Source organism: Herpailurus yagouaroundi, unplaced genomic scaffold, assembly GCF_014898765.1.
Source record: "Herpailurus yagouaroundi ecotype Mexico unplaced genomic scaffold, PumYag 222, whole genome shotgun sequence".
NCBI classification, from domain to species: Eukaryota; Metazoa; Chordata; class Mammalia; order Carnivora; family Felidae; genus Herpailurus; species Herpailurus yagouaroundi.
This window is the reverse complement of record NW_024412453.1, coordinates 3,241,519-3,259,982: the sequence shown is the minus strand read 5'-3', so window position 1 is coordinate 3,259,982 and position 18,464 is coordinate 3,241,519. Positions and strand designations below refer to the sequence as shown.

At 44.0% G+C, this 18,464-nt stretch overlaps 1 protein-coding gene across 18 annotated transcripts in view; it reads right to left on the bottom strand.

The window, feature by feature from the left end:
* Nucleotides 1–18,464, bottom strand: part of DCUN1D3 (defective in cullin neddylation 1 domain containing 3) — a 41,748-nt gene that overhangs the window by 8,967 nt on the left and 14,317 nt on the right. For 8 of the 18 annotated variants that reach the window (XM_040458846.1, XM_040458842.1, XM_040458844.1 and 5 more), the window contains 2 exons: nucleotides 8,858–8,988; nucleotides 522–1,057 (listed from right to left, as the gene is read on the bottom strand). In XM_040458846.1, coding sequence (XP_040314780.1) covers nucleotides 522–952 — 431 coding nt within the window. In that variant the 5' untranslated portion in view covers nucleotides 953–1,057; nucleotides 8,858–8,988. Of the gene's footprint in view, nucleotides 1–521; nucleotides 1,058–2,910; nucleotides 3,002–5,662; nucleotides 8,017–8,857; nucleotides 8,989–13,262; nucleotides 13,274–18,464 lie in introns of those variants that run through there. The other 10 variants (XM_040458857.1, XM_040458860.1, XM_040458849.1 and 7 more) reach the window with 4 other exon arrangements.

Sequence of the window (18,464 nt, the reverse complement as noted above, 5' to 3'; positions counted from 1 at the left end):
GGTGACCCTGCCCCTCTGTCCCCACAAACAACCTCTACAGGGACGCATGACCATGGAGATGTGCACAACTACTGCTTGGTCACGGGGGCCCGCTGTCCTTTTTGGTGCGCATGCTGGCTAAGGGGCATGTATGCAAAGCTAGAAGGGGCAACTGGCTTCACGCAGTGACAGAGGCAGACACCAAAGGTGCTCCCCAAACTGGCACTCACAGCGCCTGGCACAGGAGAGGTGCATGGTAAGTATCGAGTGAGTGAGGAAGTGAGGGAAACGACAAGTGAAGGAGTGAAAGAAGACATAAACGTCTGGGGCAGCAGTGGGGCTGGGCAGCAGAGCTCCGCGTGGGTTATTCCTCGCTTAACTTTAGGCAAAGCTGAATTGCTTTAGAGAAATCGGTCAGAAAAAGACAGACTTACCCAAAACCCTAAGAAGCCAACCCAGTTCTACCCCAGCTGGGCACTACTGCCCAGTAGAACATTCTCCCTCCTCTGCTCACCTGGTGACATTAAGTATTTGTGACTAACCTGGTGAATTTGCACATGGTAGCAGCCTGGAACTTCCAAGCCAAGAGCAGCACTCGAAATTCCGTGGGGTCAACACATAAGTCATTGCAAAAGCGCTCCATGCCTTCCTCCAAAATTGCATCCTCCCGCTCGTCCTTGTAACGCCTGAACAGTTCTTCCAACCTCTGCAGGGAAGACTCCTCGGCATTGGACTTGGGCTCCCTCCCAGCATCTCCAGAGGACGTTGGCAGCTGGCAGGGTTCGGTGACAGCCTCTGCCTTCTTGGTCCCATTGACAAGGATATCCCCACCTGGCTTGCCACAGGCTGGTGGCTGTTCCTCGCGGTGGCCTGCACCCCGCCTGCTGTGTGACTTGCTGCTGGGGTCACGGTCTCCATTCTTGCTGCCCAGGGTTGATGAGGGATTCTTGCACTTGGTGACGCACTGGCCCATGGTGCTGGTGGCCTGGCCTCTAGAGTGGCCCCCTCTGGATCAGATGCCCTCGCTGCCACTGGCCCATGTGCCTCAACATGCCATCAGCCAGAGGAGCTAGCCAACCTAGAAGAAAATCAGAGAACAGTTACCACTGGATAAGGAGACAGGAGTACAGGGACTGCGCCCCGGGGCCCCATTCTCTTTCATTGAGCCAACCATGAGAGACCCAGAGTTCATCACCACCTCCCCATAAGCTCTGTACCTTCACACTGGAAATGCAGGGCTGGGCACATATGGAGAATCAATAAGGAAAATTCCTAAAATTCTTAAGGTAACATAGGTTACAAAGAGGTTGATTCATGTGCAGAACACATCAGGGAAGACTGCAGTTTTGCCAGAAATATTCCAGAGGAAATCTGTCTTGCCAACTTGCCATCACATAAGAAAGTTGTTTGGTCCTGGATTCAGCCAGAAGGTGCAAATAAAAAGTTCATCTCCTAGTTTCTAATGTCAAAATCCTCAGATTTTCTTTTTAAGTAGGATGAGTAGGGAGAAAGGGTAGCCACATTTAAGAGTTTCATAATGGCCTGAAGATGAGGTAAAGGATTTGTGGAGTCAAGACTACAGTGTCCTAGCCAAATAGCTAAGTAAAATCTGTCTCTGATCTCTTCAAATTCCTCTCTGGGACTCTCTCACGCAGTAAGTGAAATGCCCTTTCTCCACCCTTCCTCTGCCCACCCACAGGAGCCAAACATCAAGCCTGTACTCCATGCCAAGGTTCCTGGTCTTCCAGTTTCTCTCTCTCCCCACTCAGGTCCTCCTCAAGGCTGTATGTAGAGTGCAAGCCAAGTCCACACTAAAATGGAAGGTCCTAGAAGACCTGCAAGCTCAGTCCTCCAAGAGGAGGTCTCCATCTTAAAAGAAGTGCTGATTTACCTCAATATAATCTCTAAATAGTGGGATAATTGCTAGCTAAAAAACAAGAGTGTGCGCTGATACAAACTCCTCATGGTGGTTTATTACTTACGTTATTTAAAAGTGTGTTTTGTGCGTTTTTAAAACATTGTTAGAAATTTCCTGGCCAGGGGTGAGGTGATTTCTCTGCAAACTGTGTCTTAACTAGTCCACAAGAAGATCCAGCCACAACTTAGTATCTGTAAAATACTACCACCTGCCATAGTAATTGCGGCCACCAAAGTTACAATGTTAACAGAACTTCAGACCAGGAGCCAGAAGTAGAGCAGGTAAAGTGGACCAAAATCCATGTCAGTCCCATGCCTGCTCCGCTCTAGGAAGCGTTCATGGACCTTTATGATCCAAATTCAAAGCTCTTAGGAGACAGGCAGTGGGGCAGAAGGGTGCTTTTCATGGAAGGTTGGAGCTTAAACTTTACCTAAAGAACTTTCCTCTCCTCCAAATAGTGCCTAGATACATTTGGGGCTATCTTCATAAGGAATTCTACAGGTAAATTCTGGATGTACAGGTTTAAAATGACCACCAGGATCACTCTTATAGTTATCGGGGACTCAACTGTATCAGGGTGTGTCCTATTCTCCACCCTCAAAGAGAATAAATTGACAGAAAGACATGCCCATACGTGCCCTCAAAAGACTTGCAGTTCCACTTAGGCTTCAAAAAAAACACTGAAAGGCTGAAGGGTTTTGGTGTGGGGAAAGATCCAATTAAGTTTCCTTAAGTCTTTCTGTGCCTTAATAGTACAGCAAATAAGCCATAAGAACAAGCTATTTAAAATTTTAAAAGGCAAGGGGTTAATTCTTGGAAGACCAGCATGCAAGGAAAGCAACTGTTGGAGCCGAATTATCTCAAAACAAGCAGGACTATACCATGTGGAGGGTCTGGTTTCCAGATTGGTGTTTCTAAAGACTACAGTGCTAAAAGAAACAAAAGGCCCAAACTCATACAAACCCCACATGCTCACAGACTGGCAGCTCTAATTCCCAGGCATGCTGACTCACCAGGGTTTGCTGCTCAGCTCCTGCTGCAGAGGGAGGCCCGGGTACCTGGCAGAGTAAGAGGATTTCCTGGCCTCTGTCTGACCCACCTACCCCAGGCCACTCACCCTCATCCCCACCCCCACGGGACAGATGCTTCCTTGTACCAGCTTCCTCCAAATCCTGGCGCCTAGGCCTTCAGGTAAGGACAGAACAGATGGGCCTCCCAAAGAGGCCCTAATCCCATTTACCCAAATGGCCCTCCACATAAGAGCATCTTTGATGACCTGACACAGCAGAACCTGAAGGCTTTTAACATGCCCAGCAGATAAGGAGGGGAAAATCAATGTAAACAGATGATCCATCAGCAAGTGCCAGAAGGTCAGATCTCTTTCTTCCATTCTGGTCCCCTTCTGTGAGATGCCCCCATTCCACAGGAGTGTAGAGGCAACTGATGACCTCAAGCCAGAGCACAATGTTTTCAGATCTGATGGGAAGTCCAGCCCCGATTATTCAATGGTCCCCCTTCTTTTGTATCTACCTCTTTCCTTGGGAAAACACTTAAGCTCTCAGAGATTTCTCGAGGCTGAGTCTCACAAGCCCTATGTCCCAGGCTGGCAGCACTTCAGATGTTTTAAAGTCATAAGTCTCCCTGGACTTGCTAGCTGTTGGCTAATAGCTAATAATAGCAGCTGTCAATTATTGAACACTTGATAGCATGCCTGGCACTACACTAAGCACTTTATGGACATTAAAACTCGTATATGCTCACCACAACCCCACTGAAAGATGGGGACACTGAGGCACAAGGTATATCATTCAACATCACATAAAGAGGACCTAGTATGTCTGGCTCGAGAAACCTAGCCTTTACCACTAGGCTGGGCGGCTGAGTCCACCTACATGAGAGCACCCAGGGAAAGCCCACCAATGGATGGGTCCTGAGCTCTGAAGTCACCACACTGATCTCAGAAGAGTAAGTTCTACCATCAGCCACTGGAAAGAGAATGACAAACTGTCCCTGCCCAGTGCTCAAGAAGGGTGTCCTACCCACTGCCCTCTCCCAGTGAGCCCTGCCACTGTGATCCAGGCAGTCAAGATTCCTTGGGCTCAGCCTCACCAGAGATGCCCTAAAGCAGTGATGTTTCAGTCCATCGACATGGTTCACAGCTCCAGGTTTGCAATCAAAGGCCAACTCTGCCAGTTATTATTGCTGATCCTGATTGAAACCTTTATTTCCTCAACCAGCAGAATAGTATCTGCCTCACAGAGCTGTTGTTAAGGATTCAGTCAGGTAATACAGACAAAGAGTACCTGCCACACGGTGCCCCACTCCCCAGAAAGAAATGATAGGACAGCTATCAGTCATTATTATTAACAGCAAAGTAATACCTGGTTACCTGATGAAAACCGCAGCTTGTCCCATCAGAAAAATGGGTGCCAGGCTTCAGCTTTTCCAGATCCAGCCAGGACGCCTACCCCTGCCTTGAGTCACATGTTTGGGTCTTGCTCAAGAATAGTCTCTTGAGAGGCACATGTGTGGCTCAGTCGGTTAGGTTAAACAGCACCTCCTGATTTCGACTCAGGTCATGATCTCACAGTTCAGGAGTATGAGACCTGCAGTGGGCTCTGTGCTGACAGTGACGAGCCTGCTTGGGATTCTCTCTCTCCCTTCTCTGGCCCTCTCCCGCTCGTGTTCTCTTGCTCTCTCAAAATAAATAAATAAACTTAAAAAAAAAAATTCTCTTAAACCACAGCACTGACCCTGCTCAAATGTACCACTGCCCAGAAACACCTGGAGGGTTGAGTTCTCCACAGGATAAGACTGCCTTGTGATTGACGCTGAATAAAATCAAGCTAGGTATCTGCTGTGCTCTACGGACACCACAAATCCAATGGTTACCCCCGACCCTAACCTGGGGCAAGCTTCCAGCCAGTTCCAGATTTCTTCCCCTTTCTACTTAGTCCCAGATCTGTAGGTTTAAAAAAGACAGGATTTCTGGCTTACTATTTATTTATACTAATTTAATGGAACTGCCTTTCCAGCTGGTCATCCCAGCCACCTCTGAAGTAGGCAGCCTCAGCACAATCTGGGCACCCTCAGAGGCAGATTTGATCAGCAACAAAGCACCACTGTGTATTTAGTAGGATATTATAATAGCTATAAATGTAGCTCTGTAAAATGGTTATCCCCATTTCATAGGAAAAGAAATGGAGGCATACCAAGGTCAAGGAGCTATTCCAGGAAGGGAAAAACAGGAGCAGAGTAACGAAGAGGATGAGCTCTTGGAGCAGACAAACCTGGATGTGAATTACAGTGATGGCACCAACTGTGACTGTCAGCATTAACTTTAAAATGGGGCAGCTGTACCCCAAGTTAGAGTAAATGAGATAATCCATAGATGTTCTGCCCACACAAAGTATTCAGTACATGTTAACCTTTATCGTAACTGCTGCTGTTATTGCAAAGACAGTGACAGAATCAAGCCTCCCTGCTCCTAGAACAGTGCTCTTTTCAGTGGCCAGTGCAGCTCTTATGGGGGTGGGGGCAGCTCAGATAAGCAGGACTCCCCAGGTACCCACAGCAGCAACCTGTTCTTGCAGGGATTCTGCTCTCCTGCTTTAGCTAAGAGGCATTAATGAGTTGAACAGAGCCAGGGATGAGGAGGGGCACGGAGAAAGCAAAGGCAGGAAGAAAAATGAAGAAAAAACAAACACACATACACACACACCCCTGGAAACCTACTTCTAGCACAATTATAATTTTGGGGTTTACCTGAAAGATTGATGCCAGTTATCTCTCAGCTCAGTTTATGCTGGACCACAATCAGCCTCCAGCTTTTCTCCTTCAATCTCGGCTCCAAATGATTCTGTCATCCTCCCTCTCTGCACATCAGCCCTAGTCTCCCCTCCCCCCCCTCACAGTACCAGCCCTGGCTGCTGTTCATGGGGATGGGCTTGGCTGCCTGCCTGGCCCCATGCCTGGAGCTGGCACTGCTGGCCAGGGGCGATCCCAGAGGCTGTGGTCCCTGTGGATGCTCTGGCTCCAAAGAGGGATCAGGAGCTGATCTATCCTGTAGGCAGTTTCGTGAAGAGAGATCAGGTAAGTCCCTGGGTCTTCTCAGGTTTACTATCTACCTGTTATGGAAGATAATGACCATGACGGGCTAAACCACAGAAGGACACAGGGTGACTGGAGACAGGAAAAGGAGAGAGGTGTGTGAATTAGTGTTACGGAAAGAAAGGTGGAGGGCTGACTAAGGGGAAGTGATGTGTGTGATGTGCACAGGGCTGCACGCTTCCTATGTATCATCCGCCTTTGACCTCACAGACACCTAGAGCTTGTCAGAGTTTTTACAGATGAGCAAACCGAGGTTTCTTAACTACTAAGCAGGGGAACTAGGAAATAAAACCAGCCTGTCAGACTCCAAAGTTCACCCTGTGGGAAAGTTTCAGAGAAGCGGGTCTTGTTTGGTCTTTAAATGACTGGAAACACCACATGGAAAGGAAAGAATCAAGAGTCAAAGGGTCAATCTGGTTGGTCCATGTGGAAAGGAGATTTAAAACATTTAGTAATAGTGGTATCTTTTAAATTACACATATGTACTGAGGGGATTCACGTTAACTGTCACATTTAACCCACTACAAACCATATGAGGAAGATACTACAATTCTTTTTACAGAGAAGAGAACTCAAGAGTTTAAGGGATTTGGCCTCCAGTCCCAGAGCCAGTCTACAAAGGAAAAGGGATTCAAATCCAGGCAGTCTGATTTCTACACTCTCCATTCTTCATCACTGGCCTCACTACTATTCTCTGCTATGACGTGTCCCAAAGATACACCTTTCTCCCATGGAGATGGGTACATTAGCAACACCTAAGTGTACCAGAGATACAGAGTAAACTCCCAGGAAGCCTTGGTTCTGGTTTGGTATCTCTAAGCAGTGTGGGACATTGAACAAGTCACTTAACCTCGCTGAGTCTGTGTGATCCCAACATTAAAATGAGGAGTTTAGACTAGTCCTTCCAAGTTTAATGTTCTGGGACCACCTTCACTTTTTGGCATGCAAAGAGGCTAACGATCAAAATTTGCAAGACTGCTTAATAAACAGTTCTCTCTTGCCCAAGCCTATCAGACCCAAGAGAAAATAAGACAAGAAGTCGTAAAAGAGGAGAGAAAGCGGGGGCTACTCCAGTCTGAATAAGGGGTGAAAGATTATACTATTTTTGCAGGTCTGCCTCTCTGTAGTCATCTTAGTTTGATCTCTTCAGGGTCAGCAATAGGCCCTGGCATATGGAAAACAGACCAGAGCGAGCTGGCTCATTGCTGCAGCTGGTTGGGTCAGGAAGGCTCACTCAGAGGAATGCTGTGTTGGCTGCTAATGGGGAGCCTGTCACCCAAGGAACAACCTTGTGAAATGAGGAGCTAAAACACAGGAGGCAAATGCTGGCACCAAAAATCAGTGTCAACAAGGCACTTGCAATCTACTTTGAGACTTCCTGGAGAGAAGGGACCAGTCTGATTTAACCATCCCATTCTGTTCCCATCTAGTGTCTATTCAGAAGCAAGAAACCACTGACAAATGCTGGTATTTCTATATAGTGACAATGAGAAACCCCTTTCCAACTTTCATCAGTCTGTGGAGCCAGCTGGGTGCATGTTTTTATGTCTTACTATATATGCCAGACACCCAAGGGCCAGAGAACATGATTTTCTCAGACAGCTTTTCTCCAACTGCCAGGGGCTAATGCGCTGTACTTGCAGAAACCATCCCCCCCTTGGGAGTCTCAAAGGAAGCCCACAAGAGCCTCTTGATCCCACCTGGCAGCTTCAGATGCTGAATGACCTGAGAAAAAGATAGGAAATGGGTGGTGGCCATTTGTAAACTACTTCCTAGAAAGTAAACTTGCAAAAATAACAAGGAGGTTAAGAGTGAAGGAGTACTTTAAATGCAGAGTCGCCTGCTGTCACTTGGAACTTGGGCCTTACAAGATCACCTTTGGAGATTAGGTCTTACCCAGAGCTACTCGGGAGGGAAAGCTGTTCCCTCTGCCAAAGCAAACGAGACCCGTCTGCTGCTATTTTCATGCTTTTAAAAGACTTTTTGTCCTAAAATGTACTACAGCAGCAAGCTAAGACAGCACTTCCAGTTAGGGTTGGATAGGAACACATGACTTTCTACATCAACAAATCTCAAAAGCGCAAATGAAAAGAAAAGGGCTTAAAGAAGGCGTGGGGGGGGGGGGGACTTAAAAAAAAAATAAACCAACTGGTTATATTTCTATAAAATAATCTTAGGTCACACGACTAAGACCAGCCAGCTTCCCACAGAGTAATTTTCTTTTTAAAGTGTTCTTACTGTTCCTTACCTTGCATACTTCAAATATACTAGAGTAAGAATATATATCCAACTAAGGCCAGAGGACTGAGGCCAGTATGGGCTGGCTAGAACAAATACCACTTGCCAAACGCAACCAAGCCAACACACGCATGTACTATAAAGTTTCCAAATACCAAATAATGAAGCATTTTTGGTCTCTGAGCTCCAGTAATGAGCTACATGTTTAATCCCATATGACTCAAAATAACCAAAAAAGGGCCATATCATTTTACTGACCCACACTTGGAATCTTTTTGCTGTCACTATTGATCAGGACAGACTACCCACTTATGTGCAAAGCGGGCATCATTAAGGGGCACCAGATTTCTAGGTTGACTACTCTGTTTCTGTACAAACGTTTTCAATTTCCTTCCTGGTTTAAGACCTGAGGGCTGTCTTGGATCTGTGCTCTGTGGCACTGTAGTAAAAATGGCGTGCCTGCTTGCACTCTTCATCTCTGGCTCTACGCTGCTTGTTTTCTTTCTTAGGACGCAGCAGCCTCATTAGGCCCTGCTGAAGGTAAACCAGTGATTAGGCACTAATTCCCAGCTTCCAGTTAGCATAGGGATACCAGCCACCCTAGAGGCTTACCTGATTGTGGCTGATTAGTCCTCAAACACCCAATTACCACATCACCTGTGCACTTTTCAGTCTCCTTCTGAGGAATTCAGTAGTCACAAATTGAAAATTAGTTAACTAGAGATCAGCTTTGTTTTTTGCCCCTAAGTAAAAGAAAGGCAAGAAAGGAAACTGAAATGAGTCAAAAGATGAGGAAGCAACCCAATATAAAGATGATAAATGACTGCATCCAAACGTCTAAAGGGGCACCAAAAGTACCACAAATGTATAGATGTGGTTTCTACAGCCACATTTCCTCTAAGAATGCCTCAGGTTCATCATGTGGTAACTAATCAATCTCTTAAATGTCTGCTAATTCTTTAAAAAAAAAAAAAATCCAAATCCATTAAGGCCACATTTATCAGTTTTTTCCTAGAGGCCCATGATGGAAGCTGACTGCTAATGCACAGCAGACGGGAAGAAGCAGAAGGAGAGAAGAGCTGTATAATAAAAGAATATCTGTTTTCAACCACATCAGTAAACTGGTCAGAGAAGTGAGGCCACTAAGGCTTTCTTTCCTGCTGCCAAATTCAAAAATATTACATAGTTAGTCTGTAAAGTTTAGAAAATAGAAGCATAAAGATAAAAAAAAAAAAGTCCCCTAGTATCCCACTACTTACAATTAATATCTGAGTATGTCTTTTCAGTCTTTTATATGAGCACATATGGATGGCACAAGTAAAATACATACATGTCCATATTATGCACATGGACTTTCCAATAAATGTGGGGTCATACCGTACATTCTATTTTGTAATCGTTTCCGTTGAACATTTTTTCATATAAATCTTGTGCTCTCATCCAACGCTTTTAAAGAGCAGCATTTCAATGGTAGTACTGGTATCACCACTAACACACTAGTTACGTTATGTAACCCAGAGACTATTTATAGCCTACTATTCATTCTGTCAAAAATTCGGTGCTGTACTGCAGAGGGTGTGCAAAAAAAAGGTTGAGAGGGGCACCTGGGTGGCCCAGTCAGATAAGCGTCCGACTTCGGCTCAGGTCATGATCTCACAGTTCATGGGTTTGAGTCCCATGTCAGGCTCTGTACTGACAATTCAGAGCCTGGAGCCTGCTTCATTTTCTGTGTTTCCCTCTCTCTCTGCCCCTCCCCACCTGTGCTGTGTCTCTCTCTCTCTCTCTCTCTCTCTCAAAAATAAATAAACATTAGGGGCGCATGGGTGGCGCAGTCGGTTAAGCGTCCGACTTCAGCCAGGTCACGATCTCGCGGTCTGGGAGTTCGAGCCCCGCATCGGGCTCTGGGCTGATGGCTCAGAGCCTGGAGCCTGTTTCCGATTCTGTGTCTCCCTCTCTCTCTGCTCTGTCTCTCTCTGTCCCAAAAATAAATAAACGTTGAAAAAAAAAAATTTAAAAAAAAATAAACATTAAAAATTTTTTAAAAAAAGATTGAGATTCTCTGTTGAAACATATTTAATATTCAGATAAGTCTTCCCCTGAATGGAGGTACCATAATAGGCTGATTTATGTCTCACTGTTGGACATTTAGCTTGCTTCCAATACTTCACTATTATAAATAATACTGTGATAATAAACAGAACAGGCAGTTAAAACTCAGCACATTTATAATTATTTCCTGAGAATAAATTCCTGTAAGTAGAACCAACAGATCAAAGGATTTGCAAACACACACACACACATATACAATTCCAATCTGAATTCCAAAGAATATCAACTTGTATAATGGCAATGTACTGGGAGTGTATTTCTCCCAACATTATCTCGTGATATTTGTCAACTAATTCAACCTCTTTTGAAAAATCCTTACCAAAAGCACATTAAGACATTATATTGAAGGGGAAATATCAAACCACCAAAGGAGAATGGAAACAGGTAAAGAAAGATCACTTGCTTCACTATAAATCACATCAAAAAGGCTGACAAATCCAAGGATTCTGGCTTCAAGGATTTCAAGACAGTGTTGTTAAATGATGCGGAATGGGGGACAGAAAAAGATTACTCATAAGGACACCTTTTAATTCTATCTAAATTGACACCCACTTGTCTGCTTCCCCAGTACCTAGGCTCTGCATCAGGTGATTACCTAGTTTTCACTAGAAGAGCCTTCTCTTGAACTCTTGGCCACATAGTTCAGGGGCTAAGAGTTCACCCAAGAGTTGGGTGGGGTTCATAATGGACTATGTGACTCAGGCCCACCAGAGCCTCACATGCCCTTGGCTTCAACTGACTGGGTTAGGGTTATGCAAGAGACCTAAGCAGACAGTGAATCTTAGCACTGCAAGTATGGGAAGTTGGAGCTGCTGTAGTCATCTTGAAAGAGCCACCAGAGAAAATAATAATGCCTATCAAAGAGTCACTGTGAAGATTAAATGGTCCCTTCTTATCAAATGGGTCTCAACTTAAATGTATATAAGACTCAAGAATAAAATCACTGCCAAGAGACAAGGATAAAATGAGTTTTTAAGGCATTATCTGTACCCAGAATCCAACTGTACTACCTAAAGTCAGATCAAAGCCTGAACTCCAGTTATGTGAGCCAATAAATTCTTTTGCATAAACCGGGTATCAGGTTTACTGTCACAACAGAAAGAGTCCCTACCAACACACTGCTATGTCACTCCAAAGAAAGAAGGTCTGATGCCTAGGCTCTCTGATTCATCATCTAGAACCAATTTACTAGGCCACAATTTCAACCCAATACATCAAAGGAATCCATTAGCTGAACACCAGGACCAATAATCCCAAACTCAAGCAAACTATAAAATTCTATTACAAGTGGGTGGGCCACTAGGATGCCATTTAAAAGTTGATGTTACTAATGAGCAAAAGAACCTTTCCAACTGCAATTTTTATCACCTTTGGCCTCCTTCAAGCAGACAGGCCACAGAGCACTTAACAGCTGCTTTATTCTGTTGTGTACACTTTCTGTCATCTTCATGTTCCCAAGGAGGAACCTCCTCCCAGCACTCAGACACCACGTGTAAAGGTGTAAAGCAAGAGCTCCTGGAAGTCTTCCTCTGTATAGTAACAACATGATTAATCTTCTAGCTGAAATAGGTATCTCATCTAAACCACATCCTATGAAACTGAAAGACCAGATCTGACCAGAATTTGACTGCCCTCTTGGTTTCAGTTACTATTGCTGAAACCATTTCTCTTTGGTTTCAAGCACTGAAGAGCCTATTTAGAAAGTATTCCGGTTTTTTGACATCGAGCCCCATGTTGGGCTCCATGCTAGACTGGAGCCTGTTGAAGATTCTCTCTCCAGGGGCACCTGGGTGGCTCATTCAGTTAAGCGTCCAACTCCTGATTTCAGCTCAGGTCTTGATCTCACAGTTAGTGAGTTTGAGCCCCGCATGGGGCTCTGCACTGATAGTATGGAGCCTGCTTGGGATTCTCTTAATGGATAAAATAAACTTAAAAAAAAAAAAAAAAAAAAAGATTCAGGGTGCCTGGGTGGCTCAGTCAGTTGGCATCTGACTTCAGCTCAGGTCATGATCTCACAATTCTTGAGTTCAAGCCCCATGTCGGGCTCTGTGCTAACAGCTCAGGGCCTGGAGCCTGCTTCGGATTCTGTGTCCCCCTCTCTCTCTGCCCCTCTGCCACTCCCGCTCTGTCTCTCTCAATAATAAATAAACATTAAAAAAAAATTATCTCTCTCCCTCTCTGCCCTTCCCCCGCTCATTCACACGTGCACCCATTCTCTCTCCCTCTTGAAAGACAGCAAGACAGAAAGCAAGAAAGAATTCAGGTTTTAAAAACTGTGACAGTAAATGCTCATTTTTGTGTGTCTTTATTGGAAATCCATTCCCTGCAGGTTGAAACTTGAGGTCCCAAGGTTTGGGCTTTTTTTTCCCCCCAGTTATTTATTTCACAGATGCGTACTCACATGGCATGAAGCCAAAGTATTCATTAACACTTGTAAAGATAAGCAGATAATTAAATCAAAATAGACCCCTATACCTGATGGCTGGGATCACAGTATTAGAGACTTGGTAAAAGACACATCTGATGATTCCAGCCCAGTTCTTGCCCACTTCCCGCCCATATTGACCTGCCAAAATTGCTGCCACCAAATGGTCACTGCAAAGCTATCAAAACTCTGCCCTAACAGCTAGGCCCTATTTTCATAAAACCGATTATGAGGAAATCCTAAAATAAAGCAGCAGTACCATAAGCTCTTTTGGTCATCAGTATCTTTGAAAATCTGATAGGACAGCTTTGGACCCAGAATAATCTGTAGATACATACAAATACATGCAAAGCTTGCATCCAATGACTGAGGTCTATGAAAATACATGGAACTTTTCCAAAATGCATCAGGATTTTATCTACACTGCAACCACATTGGTTCTGTCCATCCAGAAAACCCACTTGCAGATAGTGTAGCTCCTACAGCTGCCCCAGTACAGTCTCATGCCTTCGGAGAAAGGCAGGACATGCTCTGCACACAGATGACTGAGTCTGTACAGTTCAGCTCTGTCTGCGCCCAGCACATACTTAATCACCCGTGCCTCAGTTTTCTCACCTAAAAACTAGGAAAATCAAAGGGTCACCGTGAAGAATAAATGGCTCCTTCGCATCAGGTGGGACTCAGTTCTAATGCTGAGATGCCTTTACTGTTCAACCAACCTCAAATTCCATCTCCATCCAATCTGACACACTATTTTATTTCTTCCCAGCACATTCCACTCTCCGAAATTCTTGTTAACTTACCTGTTGTCTGCTCCCACTACTAGAAGGCAAATGCCACAGGAGCAGGGATTTTATCTTATTCACCTGTTTGTCCTGTGCACCTAAGTTGTGTCACATAAGCAACAGTTTGATAAATATCTGTTGAGTGAATAACAGTCGCTGAGATCTACAAACACTTCTATACAAGGCACTCACTAGTCTATGTACATTAAGTGTATTAACTCATGATTGAATAAATGAGGAGTCCAACATACTTAGCACTGTCCCTAGCACAAGTTAGAACTCAACAACTGGTAGCCATTTATACCAATTCTATGATGTTACCAAATACTAAAAGGGGGTTAAGCCCTAAGTATGGAGAATTTAATTTCACTTCTGCAGAACTGCTTCCTAAGGTCTAACTTCTCCTGGACTCCTCTCCTCCCAGTACTTCACTACCTTCAGAGAGAAGAGAGAGTAGGAACTGTCCTCTTATTCCCTACCTCATCATTTCCCAGATAATGTAAAACACAGCTTCTCAGCCAGCATATACCACTCTCCACATGCCACAAGCTAATTTTCACCTCAAACCCAACAAGAGCCAAAGTTAAAGTTGAAATAGAACATGTTCATCCTGTCGAGCCTCTCTTTAACCTGCACCCCAGTCCCTTGGAAAAAATTCACATTAATGATGGATATCAATATCACTCCGGCCTCTCCTTTTACCAAGGGAGAAAGTCCAAAGAGTTCATTCAAGCCACTGCCATGTGGCACTCTAGGAAGCTCCAAGGGTTTGCCAATCAGGTGAACTCCAGTAAAAAGCCTTCTGGTGCTGGTCTGAACTAGATCTTCTCTACCTCAGTAAACTAAGGCATCACACATTTAAGGTGTTTGGAGATGCAAGAGCAAAACCCAGCAGTTTTCTTGAATACTGCATATTGAACATGAAGGACACACAGCCATTTTATACTGCTATTCCACTGTTGTATTTACTAAAAGTCGCTTGATGACACAGTGGCTTTTAACTCTGAGGGTTCAAGAGCATACCTCATCAAAGATAGTAAGAGATACGGACCATCAAGGTCCTGCATCTCGTTAGAACCACAGGGGACAACGGACTATGTTTTAGATGACAGCAAGAAAAGAAAGGCCAAGAACGAAGGGCCTTCAAAGCTAGATGCATTTGCCAAGAAAGCAAAGGGCAGATTCCACCTCCGCTGGCTGGCAGGCAGGCCCACACATTCTGCTTAACCATGTGAAACAGCTAGCTTTTGCTCTCTCCGCCCCCGGGCCCAGTTATGATATTTGGGTAGCAACACCAGTGACTTTTCTAGGAGAGTGTTTTATAAAAATAGAGCTTCCAATTTTAGGTCTAAAATTGAAAAGAAAAATAGCCAGAATTAGAAATCTGTTTTAACACAATACATTGAAAATTACAAGTTTAAGTGCTGGTAGCTAAGGACGGGGATCACACCACCACATGACTTCTCAGTGAGTCACAAAAAATAGTCCAGGTTTGTTGAACAGTGGACACCGGTAATAAGAGTTAAAGAGGTCCACTTGTGTCAGATGATGGAAAACCACACGGACACTCCTGTATTTGTTTCAGCAATGGCAAAACAGACACAAATGAACGGCAGCAGCAATTTACAAGACAGAAATGTTCATACACCTTTTGTGAGGCTAGTCAAAGAGGAAATATCTGAAACCCTGAATATGACTCATTTTACAAAAGTTAAATCAGTTTAACAAGAAAAAAAGTCCTCTACACTATTAATAAATCACTAACTGAAACATTTCTGGATTTCTAATAGCCATTCTTGATTAACATACCTTTGTGTCAAAGCAAAAGCCAAGTGCAGGCATTTCACAGCAAACTGCTACCCTTTCAGTTATGAGAACCACTCTGGTGGAACTAGATGGGAGCAACAAGAATTAATCTTCAGGCCTAGATGGATACTGTCTTGATAATAAGACAATAAAGACCTCCCCAAAGGGCTTCTGGGTGCCATAAATTATATAACAAATCCACTTCTGCCAGGCAGCCAGGATTAACTCCTATTCACCCAGGGCACTACTCCTCAGTATCACCAACTGGCTCATCAAAATGAAAGTCATCATCCACCACTGCCCTGAGAAAGGCACAGCACGTTTCTCACTGCTCATCAGTTGGCTGACACCAACTACTCACTGCAAGAGAAATCAACCTAACAATCTTATAAACAAATTTGATACTTGTTTCTTGCAGGCCAAAAGTTTTTTTAAATCCAGAAAGGAAAGTATTTTGTTGGTTTCTCCTCCAGTAAGTTCTCCTGACTGAATTTTTATAGGAACTGCCTATGCTGACATTTTATTATAGTAGACAATTTGGGTTTTTTTTAAATTTTTTTTTTATTCATTTTTGAAGGAGGGAGGGAGAGAGAGAGAGAGCGAGCATGAGCGGTAGGAGGAGCAGAGAGAGAGAGAGAGACACACACAGAATTCGAAGCAGGCTCCAGGCTCTATGCTGTCAGCACAGAGCCCGACGCAGGGCTCAAACCCACGAACCATGAGATCATGACCTGAGCGGAAGTCAGACGCTCAACCGACTGAGCCATCCAGGCGCCCCTATAATAGACAATTTGTTATTTCTATTATTCATTCAAAGCTTGAATGCATTATGTATCCTTTACTCCTATTGAACATAAACATTCATGACACCAAAGCAGATAGCCAAAAATAACACGTGCACAGAAGATAAAGGATATTATTATTATTACATCTTAGATTACAAGTTCTAAGAAGGCAGGGAGTGTGCATGGTAACGTGAAAAGAACTAAGTGGCACCTAACAAACATTTTCTAAAGAATAAGCACCTACTTTGTACCAAGCACACCGCACAAATCTACCTACATGCATGGTACTAGCCAGTTTTACACAATCACGTCCACAAATGCTTACATGAGTTTTACAATGTACTACCCAACATTTTCAAAACATTTTACACATATGAACTAATCCAACAATCATACCCTAGTAGGTAGGTATTATCACTGTTTTATAGATGAGAAAACTAAGACACAGAAAATACCAATAACTTATATAAGGGCACACAGCTAGCAAGTGGCAAAGCTAAAATTCAAACCCATGTTTTACTGTTTTTCATAATTAAGGATAATGCTTTTCAAACCCACAGTTTTTAAAATATGGAAATTTACACTAACTCTTTCAAAAACCATACTAAAATAGTTTTTTGGGGTGCCTAGCTGGCTCAGTAGGTAAAACATGCAACTCTTGATCTCAGCGTTGTTAAGTTCGAGCCCCAAGTTGGGTACAGAGAATACTTAAAAATAAAATCGTTAGGGGTGCCTGGGTGGCTCAGGCAGTTAAGTGTCTGACTCTTGATTTCGGCTCAGGTCATGATCTCACAGTCCTGAGACTGAGCCCCGCGTCGGGCTCTGCACTGGGCATGGAGCCTACTTGGGATTCTCTCTCTCCTCCCCCTCCCCCGTGTGTGCTCTCACCACTCTTTCAAATAAAATAAAATCTTAAAAAAATTTTTTTTAATGTTTATTTATTTTTGAGAGAGAGGCAGACAGAGTGTGAGCAGGGGAGGGGCAGAGAGAGAGAGAGAGAGAGAGACACAGAATCTGAAACAACTCCAGGCTCTGAGCTGGCAGCACAGAGTCCAATGTGGGGCTTGAACCCACGAACCATGAGACCATGACCCGAGCCAAAGGCAGACGCTTAACCAACTGAGCCACTCAGGCGCCCCAAAATAAAATCTTAAAAAAAATTTTTTTTAATAAAATGAATAGTTTTTTGTGTGGTATGTATAAGCTTTCAGTTACTGTGAAATGAGAGACAGAACAAGGTCAGTGCCTTCCACTTTAACTGCAGCCTTCAGTGAGAATGAACACTACCCCCTGACCAAATACACATGTAAATACACATATAACTCAAAAGTTTCATGAAGCAGTATTTACCTTACCCTCACTTCTAAGATGCACTATAATTTATTCCTTTTCTTTAATTTGGTTTTTAACTTTTGATTATACTCACTAGATATGACCCACAGTGAGAAACTCTCAAGATCAAACTTAAAGGTCCCCTTCAATAGCCTTATTGTGCCAGACAGAATACTAGGCATTTTAGAGTCATGACAGCAGTTAATCCCCACATCTACCCTACGAAGTTGGTACTGCTGATACACTGAAATAATCTCAGAAAAAACCCACTTTACCCAAATCCCTACACTGTGGCACAGAAAAGCTCACCAAACTGTCCATCTGCTCCCCCAGTTTCCCAGGTTCTTTTCAGTGAGGTGGGGAAATGTGTCTATTTCTGGCCAATGAGCTGTAGGCAGTTGTGATTCTTATCGTTTCTAACCCTAAACACTGAGCTGGCACGTGACATCTCAGCCATCTTTTGCCCTGCCATGGTGACCAAGATAGTACACAAGAGTGGAATCTTCATTAGCCTGGGCCTCTGAGTGACTGTATAGAGCAGGGCACCCTTCAGCCTACTGACCCATGCGGGACATCCAAACAATAAAGTTTTATCAGATTAAGGCAGACTTTGTAAATTCTTACTCTTGACTATCTACCCATCCTCAGTAATTCTACAGTTCAGGCCCCTGACATCTTTATTGGAGCACCCTCACAAATAGTTTCCCTACTTCTGAGATTGCTGCCTCCAACCTCTTTCACACTGTCACTGGAATGATCTTTTACACACACACACACACACACACACACACACACACACACACTTGACTATGCTGTGTCCCTACTCAAAATTATTTAATAGTTCCCCTTCACCTACAAAACACAATCCCAAACTCAGTAAGGCATACAAAGAAAGCCCTTCTGAGTCTGGCCTCAACTACTGTCATTCCCCCCATCTCATATATTCCCCATCCCTCAGCCATAAACACCTGCCATTC